This window comes from Schistocerca piceifrons, chromosome X (genome assembly GCF_021461385.2).
Source record: "Schistocerca piceifrons isolate TAMUIC-IGC-003096 chromosome X, iqSchPice1.1, whole genome shotgun sequence".
Lineage (NCBI taxonomy): Eukaryota > Metazoa > Arthropoda > Insecta > Orthoptera > Acrididae > Schistocerca > Schistocerca piceifrons.
In genome coordinates, this window is record NC_060149.1 from 809,358,796 (window position 1) to 809,381,423 (window position 22,628).

General features: G+C 46.8%; 1 protein-coding gene across 2 annotated transcripts in view; it reads left to right on the top strand.

Moving 5' to 3' along the window:
• The window catches only part of LOC124721988 (heat shock 70 kDa protein 14-like), a 200,139-nt gene that overhangs the window by 83,064 nt on the left and 94,447 nt on the right, over nt 1-22,628 (top strand). For both annotated transcript variants that reach the window (XM_047247160.1, XM_047247161.1), the window contains exon 4: nt 15,562-15,760. In XM_047247160.1, coding sequence (XP_047103116.1) covers nt 15,562-15,760 — 199 coding nt within the window. The remainder of the gene's footprint in view (nt 1-15,561; nt 15,761-22,628) is intronic.

The window sequence follows — 22,628 nt, forward strand, 5'->3', positions numbered from 1 at the left end:
CCATGAAGTTCCGTGCGAATATCAAGAAACTTATGGAGACAGAGCAAGTCCTTAGGAATCCAATGAAGTACAAGGTGAACACAGACCACTGCACGAAGCGAAGGTGGTGAAGGGTTCACACCCAAAGAAAAAGTAGCAGGTAGCATGAAGTTAAGCTGCTGTGCATTAGCCGAAAGCAAACTCCAGGAGGTATTAGAGAAGAGGGGCATGCCCCATGCTGGTGGTCAAAGGAGTCAATGGAGGAAGCATAGGATGAGTGGCCAGGTATGGCAGACAAACAGCATGCATATCAGCTGAGGAGAACATGATGTCGGAATGACAGTGGTAGTTTGGCAGTTTCAGCATAAAGACTCTCAACCAGGATAGTGTAAAAGGCGCCAGTGGCCAAACGGATGCCACAGTGATGGATTGTACTCGGACAGCATAAGATGGACGGACGTGCAGATGCGCAAACAAAAGACCCATAGTCTAGTTTGAAATGGACAAGGGACCGGTACAAGCAGAAGAGGGTGGTCCAATCCGTTCCCCAGGAAGTACCACAGAGAACAAACAGTATTCTGAGGGACAGGGTACAGCAGGCGGTCAGGTAAGACACATGGGAGGACCAAGAAAGTTTCCAATGGAGCACGAGTCCTAGTAATTTCATAGTTTCAACGAACGGAAGAGCAACAGGCCCAAGATATAAAGATGGTGGAAGAAACTCGTTGTGCCACCAGAAATTCATACAAACTGTTTTGTCAGTGGAAAACTGAAAGCCATTGTCGATGTTCCATGAGTAAATAAGATCGAGACAGTGCTGAAGACACTGCTCAAGCGGACAAGTCCATGGAGAATAACAATTGATGGCAAAATCGTCAGTGAAAATGGTGCCGTAAACAGTCGGGGGCACAGTGTCGTCGGCTTCTTCGGGACAGCAAAAATACTAGCTAGATTCCATTTACTTGTTTTCTCTCTTGGACCTAGGTCCATTCCCCAATTTCCGGCCTAACAGTAGCAGATGGTGTCGTCTTGGACCCCACAGCTGTCTCCAACACCTTAGGTTGCTATTTTCTGGAGATTTTGAGCTTTACCGACTATTGCCCTGCCGTCTTCCATCCGAAATGAGTGGAGACGGCTCGGGTGATACCCTTCTCCTTTCATAATTGTGAATCCTGCCACCTTTACTGTGAGGGAGCTAGATCACACTCTCGCTTCATCCCGGGCTGGACGATGTTCACATTCAGATGCTGCAGTACCTTTCTCTTGTGGGTAAGGCATTTTCTCCTCCATACATACAATGACATCTGAGCAGATTTCCAGTGACTGCCCCATTTCTCTCACCAGCTGTGTTTGCAAGCTGATGGAAAGTATGATTAATGCCCGGCTGGTATGATGGCTTGAGTCTCGCAGTTTACTAACTACTGCACAGTGTGGATTCCTAGCCTGCCGTTCGGCAGTTGACCATCTCATGACTTTGTCAATCCATTTTGTGAATGGTTTTCTGCAGAAGTACCAGACTGTGGGATGTGTTTTTTGATTTGGAGAAAAGTTATAACACCTGCTGGAGGACTGGTATCCTTCATACTCTCCATACAAAGAGCTTCAGAGGCTGCTTGCCCCATTTCCTTCAGGAATTTTTACAAGACAGACTTCTCAATGTAACTGTGGTTTCTGCCTTGTTGGATGCTTTTAACCAGGAAATTGGAGTGCCTCAGGGCTCCATCCTGAGTGTCATCCTTTTTTGCTATAGCCATTAACTCTATAATGGCTTGTCTCCCGCCAGGCATCTCTGGCTCCTGTTTCAGTGATGATTTTGTGATTTATTGCCTTCAGAGGCATCTTCAGCGATGTTTCAATCGTCTTACTTATGGCACATTGACAATGGCTTTTGATTTTCCACTAACAAATCTATTTGTATGAATTTGTAGTAGTGCATTGGGTTTCTTCCACCATCTTTACATCTTGGGCCTGTTGCTCATCCGTTCACTGTAACAATGGAATTCCTCGGGCTCGCACTTGATGAGAAACTTTCATGGTTCTCCCATGTGTCTTGCCTTGCTGCATGCTGCACCTGGTCCCTCAGTGTCCTGTGTGTCCTCAGTGGTACTTCCTGGGGAGGGGATCGGACATTTGTACTGATCCCTTGTCCATTCAAAACTAGGCTATGGGTGTTTCGTTTATGCATCGGCATGTCCATCCTTCTTACACTGTCTAAAAACTCCCCTGCGGGTCCGGGGGTTAGAATAGGCCTGAGGTATTCCTGCCTGTCGTAAGAGGTGACTAAAAGGAGTCTCACATGTTTCAGCCTTTGTGATGGTCCCGTTGGGTTTGACCCCCATTTTCCAAAATTTTCCTGAAGTGCCCCTTACATGGTGCATCGTGTCCATCGTGCGCTGATACCTATCACATCCTTAGTTGATGTGGATCTGCACTTCTGCTCATTCTCCAACTGTTGGGCGAGGTCACCCTCCTGGGTAGGTATTTTTCCATCAACTGTGTAGTATCATTTCTACGCTGACAATGATGATGGACTTGTTTGCTTGGTTGCACCTGATGTCCAGCACCATAGCCAGTCAATTGCGGTGGGGCCACCATGTTCCCTGTTGGTTGTAGCCCCCTGACCACACAGGGATCTCTCTGCTGATCCCTGCACCATTAACTCTCCTCATATGCCAGGGGTAGATACCCATCCTCCTGGGGTATCGGGACTCCTGGCAATGGCCATCCTGCCAGGTGGCCTATGCTGTGGCTGGATGGCACCCGTGGGGAGCCCCCCTGGTCGGAGTGGGTGGCATCAGGGCGGATGACACCCGATCAAGCGTAGTACATCATCTCTTACTGGTGGTCAAACACCAGTAGTCTTTCAGTGTTCACAGGCTCAATTCAACACACAGAATTAAGACCTCAAATGGTTCCCCTCCCTGGCCACACCATGGGAGGAACATCAGGTTAAGGATGGCAGCAGCTCTTATTCGCCCCGCTACTTTATATGTTTGAGAGCTGATCGGGAATCTTTCATGATAAAGAAGCCTCAGTTTTCTGTTGAGCATTTAGAGGAGAAGTTTGGGGGGGGGGGGGGGAGGGTTTGAGGGATTGTCCAAGATGAGATCTGGGTCAGTCTTGATCAAAACAGCATCCTCTGCCCTGTCACGGGTGTTACTCACTTGTGACAAGCTGGGGGATGTTTCTGTAATCATCGTGCCCCCTAAGCACTTAAATATGGTCCAGGGTATCATAATTCACAGGGACCTTCTTTTGCAGTCCGACGATGAGCTGTGCACCAGTTTAGAACGGCGAAGTGTACATTTCGTTCGCCGTGTCCATCAGGGTCCGAGGGATAAGCAGGTTGCCACCGGTGCCTTCATCTTGGCCTTTGAGGGAGATACATTACCTGAGAAGATCAAGGTGATGGTCTACTGCTGTGATGTGAAGCCCTATATCCCTCCCCCAATGTGGTGCTTTCAATGTTGGAAGTTCCGTCGTATGTCCATCCAGGGGGCCGACAGTCCCTTTGTGGGTATGTGTGTGGCGTGCACGGGGCTCCAAGCTATTTGCAGTCTCCTTCCTTTTCCCAGACCTGCATTACCGTCCCTGTTCCTCTCCTTTCCTTTCCTTTCCTGTCCTTGCTCCTTTCCCCCTGCCCCCTCCTTTCCCTCTTGGTGGAATTCATGTCGACTTGGCTTTCCTCCCGGCTTTGTTTTGGTATGTGCTATTGTTTAGTTTGCTGTTTCCATCTCCTTGTCAGCGTTTTGGTCCCCTTGGAGTTTGATCTCCATTTCCAACATTTTCCGTCAGTGTGAGCCATTTGGGGATGAACTCCCTGCCTAGTTTCCATGTTGGAGGCTCATCTCACCCTCCCCTCCCCACCCCTCCATTTTCCCCTTGCACCCTGGCCCCCCTTCATGCTAGGTCACCAGCATGGTAGCCTGTCTGTGTGGTGGGGCTGTTAAGTACCCAACTGGCTGAGCCCCCTGACAACACAGGGATCACACTGCTAGTACCTGAGCTGTTAACGGCTCGTGTATGCCAAGGAGTTGATGCTCATCACTTTGGGGCATCAGAACTCCCAGCAATGGCTGCCATGCCAGACGGCCCTCGCTATGGCGGGGTGGTGCCCACTGGGCGAGCCCCTGGTCAGGGTGGGTGGTACTAGGGCAGACGCCTTGCATATGAAGCGGTAAAGGCTTCAATATCCTGGCCATTCTTTGGCCATTTCTAAGAGTGATAGTAGACATGATAGTCCTTCTGATCCTTTGGCCTTCCCCTCCCTCGCCACCCCATGGGAAGAAGGTTAAGCTTGCCGACTTGGGTTGAAACCTTTCCCTCGGTACCTGGTTTGTATCAGGACAGGTGGTGAGAGTTTTGCCACGACCAAGCCTGTGTTTTTTTGTTGAGGCGATTGAAGATAAGTATCACGAAGTGGAATCCACGAGTAAAATGCAGTCCGGTTCTTTGCTCATAAAGACATCTTCTCCTGCCCAGTCTGCAGAGGCCGGCCGGAGTGGCCGAGCGGTTAAAGGTGCTACAGTCTGGAACCGCACGACCACTACGGTCGCAGGTTCGAATCCTGCCTCGGGCATGGATGTGTGTGATGTCCTTAGGTTAGTTAGGTTTAAGTAGTTCTAAGTTCTAGGGGACTTATGACCACAGCACAGTCTCCGTCGCACCCCACCAATCTTTGAACTCGGTACAGGGTATCATTTTCTACTGGGATCTTCTTCTCCAAACTGACAAGGAGCTCTATGCAAACCTCGAGCGGCAAGGAGTCCTATTTATCCACATTGTACAGCGAGGCCTTAAAAACAATCACACTGATAGAGACTCCTTTTTTCTGGCCTTCGAGGGGGATATCCTCCCAGAGAAGGTAAAGGTGGTGGTGTATCGGTGATGTAAAACCTTACATTCCACCACCGATGAAATGCTTTAAATGCTTACGGTTTGGACACAGGTCTTCCCGCTCCACCAGTTATCACCTCTGTGGTGACTGTGGGCGCCCGCTCCATGAGGAGAGTGCCTGTGGTCCCCCGCCTGTGTGCATCAGTTGTGATGCGCAGCATCCTCCGCACTCGCCAGCATGCCTGGTGTATGTGAAAGAATGACGGATTCAAGAGTACAAGACTTTAGATCGACTTACCTACACCGCTCGCCCTCCCGCTCGCCCTCCCGCTCGCCCTCCCGCTCGCCCTCCCGCTCGCCCTCCCGCTCGCCCTCCCGCTCGCCCTCCCGCTCGCCCTCCCGCTCGCCCTCCCGCTCGCCCTCCCGCTCGCCCTCCCGCTCGCCCTCCCGCTCGCCCTCCCGCAGCTCCACATAGGCCGCACGATCTGTGGCCGGTGGGGGCCGCTATTGCCAGGGGTAATTCTGTGTCGTACCACACTGCAGTCTGCCCTTCTGTTCCATCACAAGAGAAGCAGCAGAAACACAAGAACAAGGGAACAAGCGCAAGGCCCCTCAGGTACCCCCCTGATGTGCCACCTTCCCCTCCTCCAGCCAATGAACCAACAGTCTGACCCCACCTATATGGACATTACTCCATCCTTATCGGTGACGGATGGCGACTCGGTGGCGTGACCGGCTCTGGTCCGTTCGCTTGCCATTTGGTCTCCAGCTTGAGAATCCTCCAGTGGAATTGTAATGGCTATTTGCGTCACCTCCGGTAGTTGCAGCCCCTTCTTTCCTCCCACTCTGCTGCTTGTATTGTTCTCCAAGAGACCCATTTTGTCAATTCTTACTCACCCACCCTTCATGGGTTGCACGCTTTCTGTTGAAACCAGATTGGCCCTGTGCAGGCTTCTGGTAGTGTTTGCACCTTGGTGCGCAAAGACATTTTTAGTAAATGGGTTCCCCTCCATACCACTCTGGAAGCAATTGCTGTCAGGGTCAATCTGACCACTCCAATCACAATCTGTAATCTCTACCTCCTGCCTGACAGGCCACCCACATCCCTTGCCCTAACCACCCTTCTTCAACAACTCCCTTCTCCCTCCCTGCTTGTAGGGGACTTCAATGCCCACAACCCTCTTTGGGGTAGTCACTCGACTATTACCCTGGGCAGGACAGTTGAATCTGTTCTGGCAGCGCTTGACCTCGTAACACCGGTACTCCCACAGACTTTAGTGTGGCACACGGCACTTTCTCTTCCATTGGCCTCATCATCTGCAGTCCCAGCCTTCTTCCCTCCATTCAGTGGGGTGTCCACGATGACTTATGTGACAGCGATCATTACCCGATTGTTTTAACCTTCCTTCAGTATGTCTTGCTCCGTCACCCTCCCAGGTGGGCCTTCTCTAAAGCTGATTGGGGTGCCTTCTCCTCTGCTACCATCCCCCCCATACTACCACACCGTAGTATTGATGAGTCTACACAGACTTTAACTGCCGCCATTCTTGCCACAGCTGTTTCAGCCATCCCTTCTTCCTCGGGGTTCCCCCCTCCCCTGTCAAATGATGGTATGATGGTCCCATAGTGGACTCTGGAAATTGCTGCAATCAAATTTCAGAAAAGGATTTGCTGGTAATGGTATGTATCTGCCATAGGACCGCACACCTGCTCTTCACAAGACTGGGCAAAACTCGGGCGAATTTTTGGCTATTGTCCCGTTGCAAGAATTTCTGTGCATGGTGTTGTCCTTCCCATCTGTACTTTGTCGCAGAGTGTTTCGCTCAACATTTTGCCCAAGCCTCTGCGTCGACTCAGTATCCGCCCTTGTTCCTCCTCCTCCTCAAACAGCGCTCGTAACGACTGCCTTTGCCTTTCATTTCTCACTGCTTGGAGCCTTATAATGCCCCATTTAGCGAGTGGGAATTCGCCAGCACCCTCACCCTTCGTCCTGACATGTCTCCTGGACCGGATTGGATACATAACCAAATGCTCCATCACTTATCGGTGGCTGGCCACCGTCGTGTACAGACCCTTTTCAACCATCTGTGGAGTGAGGGGGTATTTCCTGCCCAGTGGCAGGAAAGCATTGTTATTCCGGTGTTGAAGCCTGGGCAGCCACCTCTTCAGTTGGATAGCTACTGTCCAATTAGCCTTACCAACACCCTCTGCAAGCTCGTTGAACGCCTGGTGAGTTGGCGGCTGTTTTGGATCCTCGAATTCTGCGACCTTTTGTCAGCGACTCAAGGTGGTTTCTGCCGTGACCGCTCTACATTGGATAACTTAGTCCACCTGGAGTCTGCTATCTGGTTGGCTTTTGCCCATTGGCAACACCTCATTGCAGTCTTCTTTGACCTGCATAAAGCCTGCGGCACCAGCTGGTGCCACCACATCCTCACCACCCTTCACGACTGGGGCCTTTGTGGTGCTCTGCCCATTTTTATCCATAACTTTCTTTCATGTCGCTCTTTCCGGGTCCAAGTTGGTTCCTCCTACAGCACTTCCCGTCGGTAAGAAAATGGGGTTCCACAGAGTTCTGTACTGAGCGTCCCTCTTTTTTTCATCGCCATTAATGGACTGGCAGTGTCTGCTGGGCCGACAGTGTTCGCGTCTTTGTATGTTGACGATTTTTGTACGTATGTCGCTTCCTCTGTCATGGGTGCTGCAGAAAGCCGTCTACAGGGGGGCAATCTACCGGGTGCAATTTTGGGCTCTCTCCCGTGGCTTTCAGTTTTCGGTGACCATATTGTACGTCACGTATTTCTGCCGTCGCCATATAGTCCATCCTCATCCGGACCTGTTCCTCAATGGCCAGTCCCTCGAGGTGGTGGACACCCATCTCTTCTTGGGTCTGGTCTTCGATGTCCGGTTGACACGGCTCCCTTGTCTTCGCCAGCTGAAGATGATGTGCTGGTTACGTCTCAATGTTCTCAGATGTCTGTGCGATACCACCTGAGGTGCAGACCACTCTATTCTCCTGCGATTGTACAAAGCACTGGCCCAGTCTCGTTTAGACTACGGGAGTCTTGTCTATGGTTTTGTGTCACCTTCGACATTGCAGATACTAGATCCCATCCACCATTGTGGGGTCCGACTTGCGACTGGTGCCTTCCGGACAAGCCCCGTGATTAGTCTTCTCACACAGGCAGGGGATTCCACTTCTGCAAGTTTTGCACCAACAACAGCTGATATCTTATGCGCTCTGCATTTGCTGCACCCCAAAACACCCTAATTATGGTCTCCTTTATCCAGACGCTCCATTGCTGTAATTCAAGAAAAATAAAATACACTATACCTGCCCATCCCTGGCCAGCACCACTGCTTCCACAACCCACCACTTCACAGCCTCTGTACCTTAGAGGCCCCAGTGACCCCAGGTCGTTATAGTATCGTGCACACGTGTGACCACATTGACGTAATCACTAATATGTTGGCCACTACTGACCTTAAGCAGCTAGTTGTTTCTGGGTAGAATCATGTTCTGTGCCAAGTTTATTCCCTAGGTGGCACAAATCACAGATCCCCTAGATCGACTATGCAAGAAGGGTGTCAAATTTGTGTTGTTGACCACCTGCCAATTGGCATATCAGAACATTAAGTACAGTTTCAAGGTGACATTGTGACTGACACTATATGCATTGGACCTGCCCTTGACACTCGAGACAGACACTTCCCGATATGGTATAGTGGTTGTTTTGTCTCATAAGGTGTCGGGTAGTAGTGAATGGCCAGTTGCTTTCACCTCTGGAATGTAGACTGTATGGCAGCAAATTACACCTGTTGGGCGACTGCAAAGCTCAAAGCCTTGATTTTGTTGTTTGTGCATTGTTCTAAACTCCTGGAAAAGATGATGCATTGTCTGCAGAATTGGGCATTGTTTTTGATTGGGTATCAATTGAAATCCACTTTCACCCAACTCACCAACGTGAACACCCTCCCCCCACTTCCTCTTGGTGCCAATCTGCAGTTCAACCACAAGAAAACAGTTTGTTTCCCCTGGACCAACATCCACAGTAAATCCTGGTTCAATTCCTTCTGACTGCACGTGAGGTATCCACTGTGTTGTTTCACGATCCTGTCCTGTTGAAAGTTTTGTCTGAGGTACTGGAGAGATGTCCAGAGAATGTTTTGAGCCTTACTGATCTAGCCTTTCACAATTATTTCATGTTATGCTACTGATTCAATGCTACAAATGATGTTTTAATGATGGCTGCAGAGGACTCTCGAAAACCTGACCATCATTCTATCCTCGCTCTGTCCCCGCATCCTCCAGCTCCTTTGTGCTTGTCATTGGTGGAGGACATCTATGGAGGCACTAGCCCCACAGCACGTGTACTGGCCCAACATCAATGCAGACATTGAATGCGCGTACGGCTCGTGTCATGCCTGATCTCTCAATCACTTGTCCCACGGTCAAGGTTCCTCGTCGTGGTCCCATCCTGATAACTTGTCGGAGAAGGTCCTCGTTGATTTTACCGTGACATTTCAGGTTGTTATGTGGCTTTTGGTGGTGGCCACCCTCTCAAAACTTCCCTTACGTGGCGTGGATGCTGTTCATTACCACCATTTCTACCACTTGTGACCTCATGATGGTATTCTACCTTGAGGGAGTGCCACTTATTCCCTGGTGTTGGATAATTAGCCCCCATTTACGTAGATGCAGCTTTAGGCTTTCTGTGGCTGTAATGCGATCACCACCCTGTTTCACCTTGCTCCTAATGGGGAGATTGAGCAGATGGTCCATACATTTAAAACACAGCTCCTGAAGACCTTGCAGACATCATCTAGCTGAAATACTGCATTTGAGTTGGTATTGTACACCATTAGACCTCCTGCATCCTGTGCTGTGTGCCAAACCTGCATATAGGCCTGCCTGTGGGTGGGATGTCTGTCTGGGCATGCATATGCAGTTGGTGTCTGGGATGGACCCAAGGGGTCATCATTGGTGACAGAGAGCAACAGTGGCTTGATGTTAAGGCCAGACATGACTGTCTGACCCACCAACACGAAACAGCTCTGGCTGTGACCACAGTCGCATTTGGCACCCTGTCGTCACTTCCGATGCTCAGGCTGGAACTAAGATGACCCCCACCTGTGCCTCGTGTCCCTTCTCACTGGAGGATGGTTGAGAGGATCACAGTGTGTGCGCCTGTGGAGGTGGGGGACCAGTCCCTCTGTCCTGACCTTCCATCACTCTTGTTGTAACTGTGCAGTCTGCTGGCCTCTGCTACCCATGCAGTCCTCGGGCCTGGGTTTGTGTCGTAAGAATGAACAAGAAGTAATAATTGCCTTTTGCTACTTTTTTTTCCATTTGAAATGGCTGATATGATTACATGTGTTTAATAAAAATGAATCTTTCACTTTACATTGGAGTGTACATGTAATGAAATTTTCCTTCAGAATAAAACTTTACACTTGACTGAATCTCAGACTTGAACCTATGCCTTTCGTAGTCAATACTTCTACTCCCTGAGCTGTATGACCACAGGTGCAGTGTGTCTCTCACAGTTTGTCTGCGAATACCTATCCGCTCATTCACATGCTGTAATAGTTTAATTTCTGTACCTCGTGCTGTTTCTGTTGAATTTATTTAAATTTACGTAATACACATTTATGGGAAGAAATGTGGAGAACTGCGGGATGAACCACTTAAAGTTTCCAATATTCATTTTCATCAATTTGTTGACATATTTCTCACAATGTCTGCCAGATCACATGTGTAGCCTCTGACTTTATCAGAGCTTCAGTCACTCACCCCAGATGGTTGAGGAATATTCCATAGTAAATTTGTAAGGATACCACAGTTTTCCAATATTTTACTAATAAACTGAAGCCCACCATGGACTATGATCATGATGGGACCTTCAGATTATTGCTTTGCTTTGCAGTTGTTATCCTCCATGTGACTTGCTGTGAAATGCTTGTTACTGACATAACTCTGGTTAAATATCTGAGATGAATCTGTGTTTTTAAGTATGAGTACAGTAATGAATCAAATAATTACCTTGGGAACTTACTGAATTCAAGCATAATTTATCTGTTCAACAAACAGTTATGATCAGGAGTGGTTTTAGATTTGTACATCAAAAACTGTATAGGGAGTGTAAAGAATAAGATGGAGTTTTACCAAAGTGTGTGTAGACTTCTTTAGGCTTCACTGATGGAATTTGGTGGTTAGTGATCAAGAATGCTGTACTTGTACACTCCTGGAAATGGAAAAAAGAACACATTGACACCGGTGTGTCAGACCCACCATACTTGCTCCGGACACTGCGAGAGGGCTGTACAAGCAATGATCACACGCACGGCACAGTGGACACACCAGGAACCGCGGTGTTGGCCGTCGAATGGCGCTAGCTGCGCAGCATTTGTGCACCGCCGCCGTCAGTGTCAGCCAGTTTGCCGTGGCATACGGAGCTCCATCGCAGTCTTTAACACTGGTAGCATGCCGCGACAGCGTGGACGTGAACCGTATGTGCAGTTGACGGACTTTGAGCGAGGGCGTATAGTGGGCATGCGGGAGGCCGGGTGGACGTACCGCCGAATTACTCAACACGTGGGGCGTGAGGTCTCCACAGTACATCGATGTTGTCGCCAGTGGTCGGCGGAAGGTGCACGTGCCCGTCGACCTGGGACCGGACCGCAGCGACGCACGGATGCACGCCAAGACCGTAGGATCCTACGCAGTGCCGTAGGGGACCGCACCGCCACTTCCCAGCAAATTAGGGACACTGTTGCTCCTGGGGTATCGGCGAGGACCATTCGCAACCGTCTCCATGAAGCTGGGCTACGGTCCCGCACACCGTTAGGCCGTCTTCCGCTCACGCCCCAACATCGTGCAGCCCGCCTCCAGTGGTGTCGCGACAGGCGTGAATGGAGGGACGAATGGAGACGTGTCGTCTTCAGCGATGAGAGTCGCTTATGCCTTGGTGCCAATGATGGTCGTATGCGTGTTTGGCGCCGTGCAGGTGAGCGCCACAATCAGGACTGCATACGACCGAGGCACACAGGGCCAACACCCGGCATCATGGTGTGGGGAGCGATCTCCAACACTGGCCGTACACCACTGGTGATCGTCGAGGGGACACTGAATAGTGCACGGTACATCCAAACCGTCATCGAACCCATCGTTCTACCATTCGTAGACCGGCAAGGGAACTTGCTGTTCCAACAGGACAATGCACGTCCGCATGTATCCTGTGCCACCCAACGTGCTCTAGAAGGTGTAAGTCAACTACCCTGGCCAGCAAGATCTCCGGATCTGTCCCCCATTGAGCATGTTTGGGACTGGATGAAGCGTCGTCTCACGCGGTCTGCACGTCCAGCACGAACGCTGGTCCAACTGAGGCGCCAGGTGGAAATGGCATGGCAAGCCGTTCCACAGGACTACATCCAGCATCTCTACGATCGTCTCCATGGGAGAATAGCAGCCTGCATTGCTGCGAAAGGTGGATATACACTGTACTAGTGCCGACATTGTGCATGCTCTGTTGCCTGTGTCTATGTGCCTGTGGTTCTGTCAGTGTGATCATGTGATGTATCTGACCCCAGGAATGTGTCAATAAAGTTTCCCCTTCCTGGGACAATGAATTCACGGTGTTCTTATTTCAATTTCCAGGAGTGTATTTTGGAGGAAAGTTGTTTGGATCCCAGTCCAGCCAGCCTGACTTAGGTTTCCTGTGGTCCCCCAAATTCATTTTAGTTGTATACATCCAAGTGTACCATGGAATGGTTGTTGACACCATCTTTGGCCAAATAAACTAATACTTCACCTTTTATGACACAGAGGGCTGATGACTTTTTAAACTTTCCATTCTTTACAGTAGAGCTCACCAATGCCGCTACTAAACTAAATTCACAGAGATTGTTCTTTTGTTAGAAAGTAGTGCAAACTTGGTTTTCAGTTAGCAAATTTGTTTCTTGATTAAATGTATTAAGCTACTCTAAGAAATGTATCAAACTGCTTTGCTCCAAAGTAGAAAAATTGTAATTACATTTTATACTGTCTAATGTTGTAAGAGTTGTAACTTGTGTGTGTGTGTGTGTGTGTGTGTGTGTGTGTGTGTGTGTGTACACAACTTGAGTAGGCAATACAGCTTACTCAGACATCACTGATCACTGTCCACCCTACCTTAGACATTATTTTTCCTTCTTTTTCTTTATCTTTGTCTGAAAACATGGTTGACTGGATTTCCATTATTCACTAATTGCTAGTGTAAGCATAAAAACTACAGACAGAAGCTACAGACATTATTAAGAAAAGATACTTAGAGCACTGACCCTCAGGCACTTATATATGTTGTCTGATAGTTGTTTTCAGAAATCTGTAGCAGTATATTTACTCATATTATTATGATTCCTTGTTTGTCAGTTATGTATTAATACTGTCTGTTTCATGTTTTTCTTATAATACAACTGGTTTATAAACTGACGGTAGGATCTCAACTACTTAATGATCCATTTGGGCATCATAGGAGTTATTCCTCAGAGTATAAATTGTATCATTCGACACTCCATTCTTAATACTATACCCGCATTGTTAGATTGTGAGTAGTAATTACTTCAAATGATTCTGTTGTTCAACACACTAGCTGGAAAAAATTGCAACATATCTCTGTTGTAATTAATCCAGAGACTGACAAAGGTGTTATGCACAATCCAGTAACAACAGTGTGACCACTGCCTATGTTTGGAATCAGCATGAATAACCACTCACAAACAGCAGGTGGCAGTGCCAGCGGGGGAGGGTATATAAAGTGTGTTGGGGAACATGGAAAACATTGCAGTCGTTATAATGTGGAAACAGAGCGGTTTATCTGACTTCCAGAAGGACGTGATCATTGACTTTCAGGCCAAGGGTGGAAGAATTTCCAAAACAGCTAAGTTATGAAACTGTTTGTGTGCCACTGTGTTTAAAGTATACCGTGCATGGTAAAATAGGTGCTATACAAAACCAGCACAACGGTAGCTATAATGCACTACAGGCCAGAGATGACGGGGTGAACAACAGCTGTGTAGATATGTATGGGTGAGCATCAGACTGCCCAGATAAACCCATGGCTACCAAAAATGTCTCCTCAATGATCGTTCAGCAAACATTGCTGTGTATGGTTCTCCGCAGCAGGTGCCTGGTTTGTGCGCTCTTGCTGACTGGTGTTCATCGGCAACAAAGACTGGAATTAGCTCGCCAGCACTGCAGCTGGGTGTCCACTGAGTGGTGACAGGTTGCCTTTTCAGATGAATCATGTTTTATGCTCCATTGGACAGCTGGCCATTGGTGTGCACGGTGTGAATCATCTGAAAGCAAAGGGGTCCAGGCTGGAGGAGGGAGCTTTATGGTCTGGGGAATATATTCAAGGCATTACCTGAGTTGTTTTGTCATTCTGAAAGGCACAGATGATTGATATAAGTATGCATCTAGCCTTGGTTACCATGTTCACTCATACATGCAGTTCGTTTTTTCCTTCACACAATGGCATTTACCAGCAGGACAATGTAATGTGTCACAGAGCTCACAGTGTATGTGTGTGGTATGAAGAGCACCAGGATGAATTTACTGTACCCCCCTGGCCACCAGACCCTCTGGATTTAAACCCGGTTGATAATCTGTGGGACCACCTCGATCGAGCTGTTCTCGCGGTGGATTCTCAAGAGAAACCTGTCACATTCTGGGGCCATGGCACTGGAGTCTGTATGGCTCCATATCCGTGTCGTTACCCTCCAGAACTTCACTATCACTATTCCTGCATGTCTCGCAGTGGTCTATGCAGCAAAAGGTGGTTATTCAGGCTTTCGACTAATGGTCACATTAATGTGACTGGACAGTGTATATGTAACATGTCAAAATTACAATCTTACTTTGGCTGCTATCTTTGCGAGCAATCTGTACAGAATTGGATCCTGACAAGGCAGCCAATTTGAAGAAGTTTTGGGGTTTAAAATTTTATACACATTTTTTGTGCAGGATAAAAAGACATAGCCACCAAAGAGTGGCTACAGATTTTATCAGGTAGTGCTATGGTTAAATACATCCATCCTGTATTATCACAGATATACATCTATCTTCTAAATGCTGACTTCCTTTGGTGTAGTGCTTTGACATGTTTTGCTTGTAGAAGCTGTCAAGTGGGAATATGATTGCTGAAATAGAGAGAATGATTTGGTCTCAGTGACTTTTCACTCATTATTTCACACTGTCCTATTACACAAAATGATTAAACTATTAGAGTTTTCCTTTTGAACATCTAACTAATAAGTACTCTCACAGTGGAATCAATACTTTGCAGTAACAAAACTCTTTGGCCCATTCACAAAATGTTCCTGTCCCTAAAAAAAATGAATTACAAATTTTTGATGCAGTTACCAAACTAATCTATGGGTAGCTTTTCTGATTCTGTAACTTTCGAGGAATTTGGTGGTAGAACAAAGCAATTTACAGGAATACTTATGTTGCGAATGCAAGATCCTGCTTTTAATGGGGTCGCATGTCAATTTAACAAGTTTTCCAGTGCTGCATCATATTTGTACTGTGAGTTTTTTGTGTTTCAAATTATTTGATGGAAAAGAATAAGCTGTAGGCATTGACAGCTAGCTGGCTGGTCGTCAGTAGACCCAATCAACAATAAATATAGTGTTTGTATACAAATATGAAGCTTGTGGTTTGGTAATAATGTAAAGCATTTCTTTATTTTTTGTTATTTGTTTCAGGGTTTGCTTCCACATGTGTACCTCCAGATACAGATCTGCGCACAGTCCTGTGTGTCCCCTTAAATTTTTCGAAGTGTAGTCGTCAGGTACTGGCACATGCGGCTGAAGATGCAGGATTCGATGTTCTGCAAGTAATTAGTGAACCTATAGCAGCCTTGCTTGCTCAAGGCTATGGTGTTGAGTCCCCAGATGAGAGAGGGTGAGTGCTGTAATGCAGTATGTTATTCTTGGTGTTGGTGATAAGTTATGAAACAATCTGCATGATCTTTAGCTACTAAATGAGGTGTTCAACATTGTTAACATATATTTTAGGGCGAATACGCTGCTCATTATTGAAATTGTTGTTTCCACTATTGACTAGCCTACATAAGATTGGAGGAATGCATGTTTTCTCCTGAGACTTTACTCTGAGGGCTTTGGCCCCAAAACACTGCATAGCATGTGCACATAGGCTGATGTTTTCATCAATAGAGCTGATAAACATTCCACAGTGATATGTTTCAGTGCTGTGTTTTGTGGGTTACATTTCTCCAAATAAATTATTAATTTCTTATTAACAGATGAAACTTTTATGTTAAGATGTCAGTGGTTCAGTTTGTTGAGGAAATCTGCATAAATAGCAGTAAAATATTATTTTATAGTGAAGCGTATATGAGAAAGACATGTTGACTGTTGTTACATGAGCCCTCATCAGTTGCTTTATCTTTTGACCCTGAGGTCAATGATCCTGCATGATCTAGACTACGGTCAGATTGCTCATTATTAGGTGTTCCAATTTAACGCAGATGATGGATCTCCTCAGGGAAATAACAATCAGATCATAAAGGAAGTCCTTTGGATATCCCATATGTTTACTGTGGGAAGGTCTCGTCTGAGATACAGAAGCAGCTCTGCAGCCATCTGTTTAGTGCAATGGTTACAGCTGGTTGTAAGTAATGCTTGTCATCATCTTAGTTCCTTTTGGTGGTGAACAGGGTTACTGTCACTTGTCTAATGAAATCACAGTTCACAATTTGTTATTTCATGCCCAGTATTGATTGGAATCCTTGGTTTGGAGCCAGGTAGATTTAAACTAGAGGCTCCATTGATTTTTTGGTGATCTTGGGTGCAGATTTCTTGACTTAATCTGTATTGGATGTAGAATTTTAAAGTGCCTCCCTGAATTGGTTAGGCATGCAGTACCCGCAGAAAGGATTTCCTTCAATAGCGCAATATGTATAGTTTGCAGTATAGTTTGCATCCTTTTTTTTTTAGATAAATTACTTTGTAAGCCTGTTTACCTTTAGATGTTGAACACCAAAGAGCCATGATCACTTCACATGTATTTCATACTGAGGAGATCAAATAGCCATGTAAGTCAACTGTGAAAATTAAAACTGAATATTAGGTAACTGGACAAGTATTCAAGGCAAGATCACTGAATTACTGTGACTTGCTTAAACAGCATTGCTTGTGTAGCAAGTGGAACAGAAAATTGGGTAAAACTAGAAACAAAATCTTAAATTCTGACTGGAATATATATGTGACAAGTCTCTTTTTGTGTAATGAGATAAATGCAGTCAACAATAGATAATTTGGGTAAAGTTAAGCCTTAAAGGTGGGCCAAAATTTCTTACTAAAACTATCTATTGGTGACACACTACATCAGTTGAGATGGCATGGAATGCTACGGAAGATTTGTGGAAAAATATTTCTGATAAATTACCTGATCGTGTTTTAGCCATAGGAGAGGTTCCTGTTAGCCAGCCATGCATGACACAGATGGCAGGGATGGCGGTTCTAGTGAAATTGTACTAAATATCTTATCTGAAAATTATCTTGGACAGCCAACTAAGTAGAATACATATGATGTAAGTATACAATTTATGCTGTCAATAAAAAAATGTGAACTTTTCAATTCAGTGAAAATAAATGGATGAATCAACAAACACAGAGCTACAGCAGCATCATTGATCAGTGGTGTTGAATGAAAAGTTGTGCATGATGTGTCAATAAAATGACAACAAACTATCTGAGCAACTATTTACATCTGGGAAGGAGAATATTGATTAATGGGAGAAATTCACAAGCCTTGTCAGAAACATGCTGGTTGAGTTTGTGTGATGGGATGTAGTGAGATGTGGGGAAGGAACCACCAAGGTTCAATGACAATATTACTCATTTAGCCCCTGAGGGCTCACAACTCTTGTGTCAGTACCTACCTGCTTGGCTACCATGGGGCCCCATGCTTTGCAGCATTACTTCGTTTCTGTCCTGCAAGCTTATACTTCCACTGTCCCTTTCTCCCTCTGCCTCTCCATTGTATGGTTTTCTTGATGCAGACCCAGCTCAGATCTCGTTTGTGACTGGGATTAGAGTTTCCACTTTTTTTTGTTTTCCACAACTTTTCATTAAGTAAAGACATAGTCTCCGTTGTTAGGTTTGACCTGCCATCAGTTTTCAGATTCTCCAGAAATGTTTACCATGCAGGGAAGGTCACCCAATGCAGTGTAAGCTCCAGCATGGTGGCCATCCTATCATGGTGGTCATCAAATACCTGCACAGTGGTAGCCCCCTGGCCACGTGGGTATTGTATTGTTGGTGTCTGAGCTGAAAACTTCCCATGTATGCCAAGGTTTATGTGCATGTGCCCATTGTGACTGGGACACGGGGACTCCGAGCAACGGATTACTGGCCACGTAGCCATTTTCTGAGGCTGGGTGGCGCACATGGCAAGAGCCCCCATTCGAAGTGGGTGGCACCATGGCGGATGAGCCGCAAATGAATCGGATGAAGTTATCTTCCGCCGGTAGCTGTATGATCCCAGCAGTCTCTGTGGAAGGAAAGTACTATTTAAGTGCAGAGAGATATGACCATAAAATGTTTCCTTCCATAGGGCTAAGCGGCAAGCAGAGAAATATCCCCCCCCCCCCTGTCCCCCCAATAATTAGTTTGCTCAAGGATTGATGGGGATTCCTTCTTGGCCACAGAACCCTTCTTCTTTGTGGAGAACATAGAAGTCAAGCTTGGGGAAGTGGCAGCCATTTCTAAAATGAAAAGTGGGTCAATTTTGATCAAAACAGTATCCTCTGCCCAATCACGGGTGCTACTAGCTCTTAACAAGGTGGGTGACATACCGGTGACTGTCACTCCCCATAATAGTCTAAATATGGTTCAGGGCATTATTTTCACAGAGACCTGCTCTTACAATCTGATGCTGAGCTACGCACCAACTTGGAGTGCCAGGGTGCACACTTTGTTAGTCATGTACATTGGGGACCAAAGGACAACAGTGTCGCTACCAGTGCCTTCATGTTGGCCTTTGATGGTGACTCATTACCTGAAAAGGTCAGGGTGACATTATACCGAAGTGATGTGAAAGAAAGCGTCACTCCCATGGACGCCTGCCCAGATGGACTCTCAGCCGTGTTGACTGGGATGCTTTTGCCTCTTTTGTTGCCCTTGGCTCCCCACTGCATGGAGATATTGATGAGGCAGTCCAGAATACAACTACAACCATTATTTGAGCAGCTGATTTTGGCGATTCCCTGTTCCTTCTGTGCACCCCGACAGAAGACAATACCTGGATGGTCATCAGAAATTGCAGAGGCCATTAGAGATCGTAGGCGAGCTCTCCAGCACCATAAGTGGCACCCATCGATGGAGCACGTTATTGCCTTTCAGTGGCTCCATGCCTGGGTCTGCCATCCAATAAAACGATGGAAACAAGAATGCTAGGAACAGTACGCTTCAACCATCAGACCATGAACCTTCCCTTCATAGGTTTGAGCCAAGGTCAGATGTATCTACAGATACCAGACACCTGCAGGTGTACCTGGTGGTGTTACGTTGAATGGTGCCATCTACACTAACACAGATGCCACATTTTTCTCTGTATTATGCTAGAGCCTCTGAGTCTGAGAACTGTCAACCCTTTTTTGTGTCCTAAAAAAGTGGGTAGAGCAAAAGCAGTTATCTTTTACTGCACACCACCTGGATCCGTATAATGCTCCATTCAGTGAGTGGGGATTTGTCAGTGTCCTAGCCCACTGCCCCAGGATCGGACCACATCCTCAACCAGATGATCAAGCACCTATCAGTGGATTGTCAGTGTCATATCCTTGCCATCTTTAACTGCATCCTGGAGTGAGGGCGACTTCCCATTGCAACAGTGACAAATCATCGTCATCCCAGTACTGAAACAGGGCAAGCACCCTCTAGAGATGAATGGCTATTACCCAGTTAATCTCACCAGTGTTCTCTACAAGTTGTTTGAATGCATGGTGAGCTGGCGGCTGTGTTGGCTTCTTGAGTCTCGGGGTCTTCTGCCTCCATCCCAGGGCAGTTTTTGCCGAGGTGACTCTATACTGAAAATCTGGATTGCCTGGAGTCTGCCATCCAAACAGCTTTTGTCCAATATCAACACCTTATAGCCATCTTCTTCGACCTGAAAAAGGCTTAAGGCACCACATCCTAGCTACTGTACACATCTTCTTATCCCACCATACTTTGCAGGTTCAACTTGCTGCTTCCCACAGTACCACCCCCACCCCCCTCCCCTCCTCCCCCAATCCGACGTGAGAATGGGGTACCACAGGGCTCTGTTAGTATGGATGTCGCTGAACATTGACTGCGAGGTGCCATAGGAAAGGCGCAGTCATGGGACCTCACCCATGGCTTTCACTTTACAGTGTTGAAACTCATGTTATGCACTTCTGTCAACATTGTAGTGTTCACCCTCAACCAGAACTTTACCTCAACAGCCAACTACTCAATGTGGTGGGAACGTTTTGGTTTTTTGGACTGGTCTTAGATCCTAAGTTGACGTGGATTCCCCATCTAAGCTAGATTGATCGAAAGTGTTAGCTGCACCTTAATAGTCTTCACTGCCTGAGTAACACCAGCTGGGATGCAGATCGTACTACCTTTCCACAGCTTTACAAAGCCCTGATACAATCCCGTTGAAACACCGGAATCCATCCCCCGCAACAGCAGTCCAGATCAAGGATTACAGTCGCAATCCACATCCTGTCTCTCCTCTCTGAACTGCAGTTGTTTCCTCTATCACCTCTCCTCCAGGCCCATTCACTACACATTCATGGTGCATCCCTCGGCCACAGCGTTGTCTTGACCTATCACCAGATCTGAAAGACTTGGTTCCTTCTGAGGCCGTCTGCCACCAATTTTTAGCCATTCTTGTCATATCTTGGGGTTCAGAAGTAGTCTGTACTGATGACTTAATGGGTGCTGGTCACGTGGGCTTTGCTTATACTTGCATGGGACACTGAACTGTGCTCCCTGCCAAATGGTTGTAATGTTTTCACTGCGGAGTTGGTAGCCATCTCTCGTGCTCTTGAACATATTAGTTTCTGCACCGGTGGATCCTCTCTCATCTTCAGCAACTCCTTGTGCAGTTTGCATCTCTTGACCAATGTTACCTTCACTGTCCCTTGGTAATTGCTATCCAGGGTTCCCTGTATGTCTGGACCCCAGGCCACATCAGGATTCTGGGAAATGAACTTGCTGGTAGCCTGGCCAAACTGGCTACCTGTAAACTGATTTGTGATGTTGGTATTCCAGTAATGAACCTCTGATCAGTATTATGCCATGAAGGTTAGGGAATCTGGAATGGCTCACTCTGACTTTGCCAAACAAAGTAGGGTGATGAAGGAGACTACAAATCTGTGGAGGTCCTTCATGTGGGCCTCTCTCAAAGACTTGATCGTCCTTTTGCTGGCTGCGTATTGGCCATACTTGGCTAACTCTTGGTCATCTCTTCTGTCGCAAAGACCCACCTCTCTGTCATTGTGGTTCCCATTTGCTGGTAGTCCACATTTTGCAGGACTGTCCGAACTTGGCCACCATGCAATGGGCTCTTAATCTCCCTCACTCGCTGTCTCTGGTGTTAGGAGACAATGCCTCAGTGGCTGACTTAGTTTTACGTTTTATTCTTGAAGGGAGCTTTCACTGCTCTCTTCAAGGTAGGTCCACTTACCCATATTGGCCCATTGATGGGTTGGCAGAACACTCTTTGCCTCCTCTGCTAAGTCTGTGCTGTGGCTATCTGGGCATTGTGGTGCAGCCTGGTCCTCACCTTACCTGCTCTTTTACTCCCCCCCCCCCCCCCCCCCCCCCCCCCCCATGGTCTGTTAGACTTGTTCGTCTTTTGTCTCTCTGTACTTCTCTCGTCGTGTCCATGTTGCTAGTCTTTCCTAGGTGATTTCTGAGTGGGCTACACCTGGTAAGGGGGGGGGGAGGGGGGGACTGGGATGTATGTTCCCTCATTGCATTGCACTGTGCTTTCGGAGGCTTCTGGCTGCTCCCTAGAGGGAACACCTTTCTTGTGCTCTCTCTCTGTCTTTGTTTCTTTCTTTCTTTCTTCTTCTTGTCCATTATCTCACCTTCATAGACCTTGGGGTTTTCCTCTCCTGGGTTTTGTGTGGTAGGCTATCTGATCGACAGGCATGTAGACCTGTCTGTCTGAGGAAAAAGGGACTGATGACCTAGTAGTTTGGTCCCTTTAATCATCCAGTCAACAAACCAACAACTCTTAAGAATGTTATATTCTGAAATTTAAACTGCCGATTGAATAGGTCATCATCATGAGTCAGAAATTGTGAATCTAGCATACCTAAAATACATAAAACCATGTCAGTATTATGAAAGGGATAGAGTGCTACTCTCCATGTAGCAGAAATGTTGAATTGCAGATAGGCATAATTAAAAGACAGTCAAACAAGTTCCATTGTTAGATGTTATAATGTCATCATTAATTAAATAAGAATGGTGGTGTTTTTATTGTAGTCATAATTAAGAACAGATTATTTAGAATAGTAATCCACCAGTCACAAGCTGTGAACAGTTGTTACAAACTACTTGCAAAAAGAGAAAAAAGAAATAATTTCTGTTGGCACTCCTGTCCTGCATACAAACTGTAACTTCAACAACACGCTAAAGTCATACACGCCCATGTCAGAACCTTTGAACACCAAGATGAAAAAGGAGTTAAATGTGACTGCATGTTAAGCCCAATCAACGGAAGGAAAGGCAGGTGAAACAAGGACTTACTCTTGGAGAAAGGTACACGA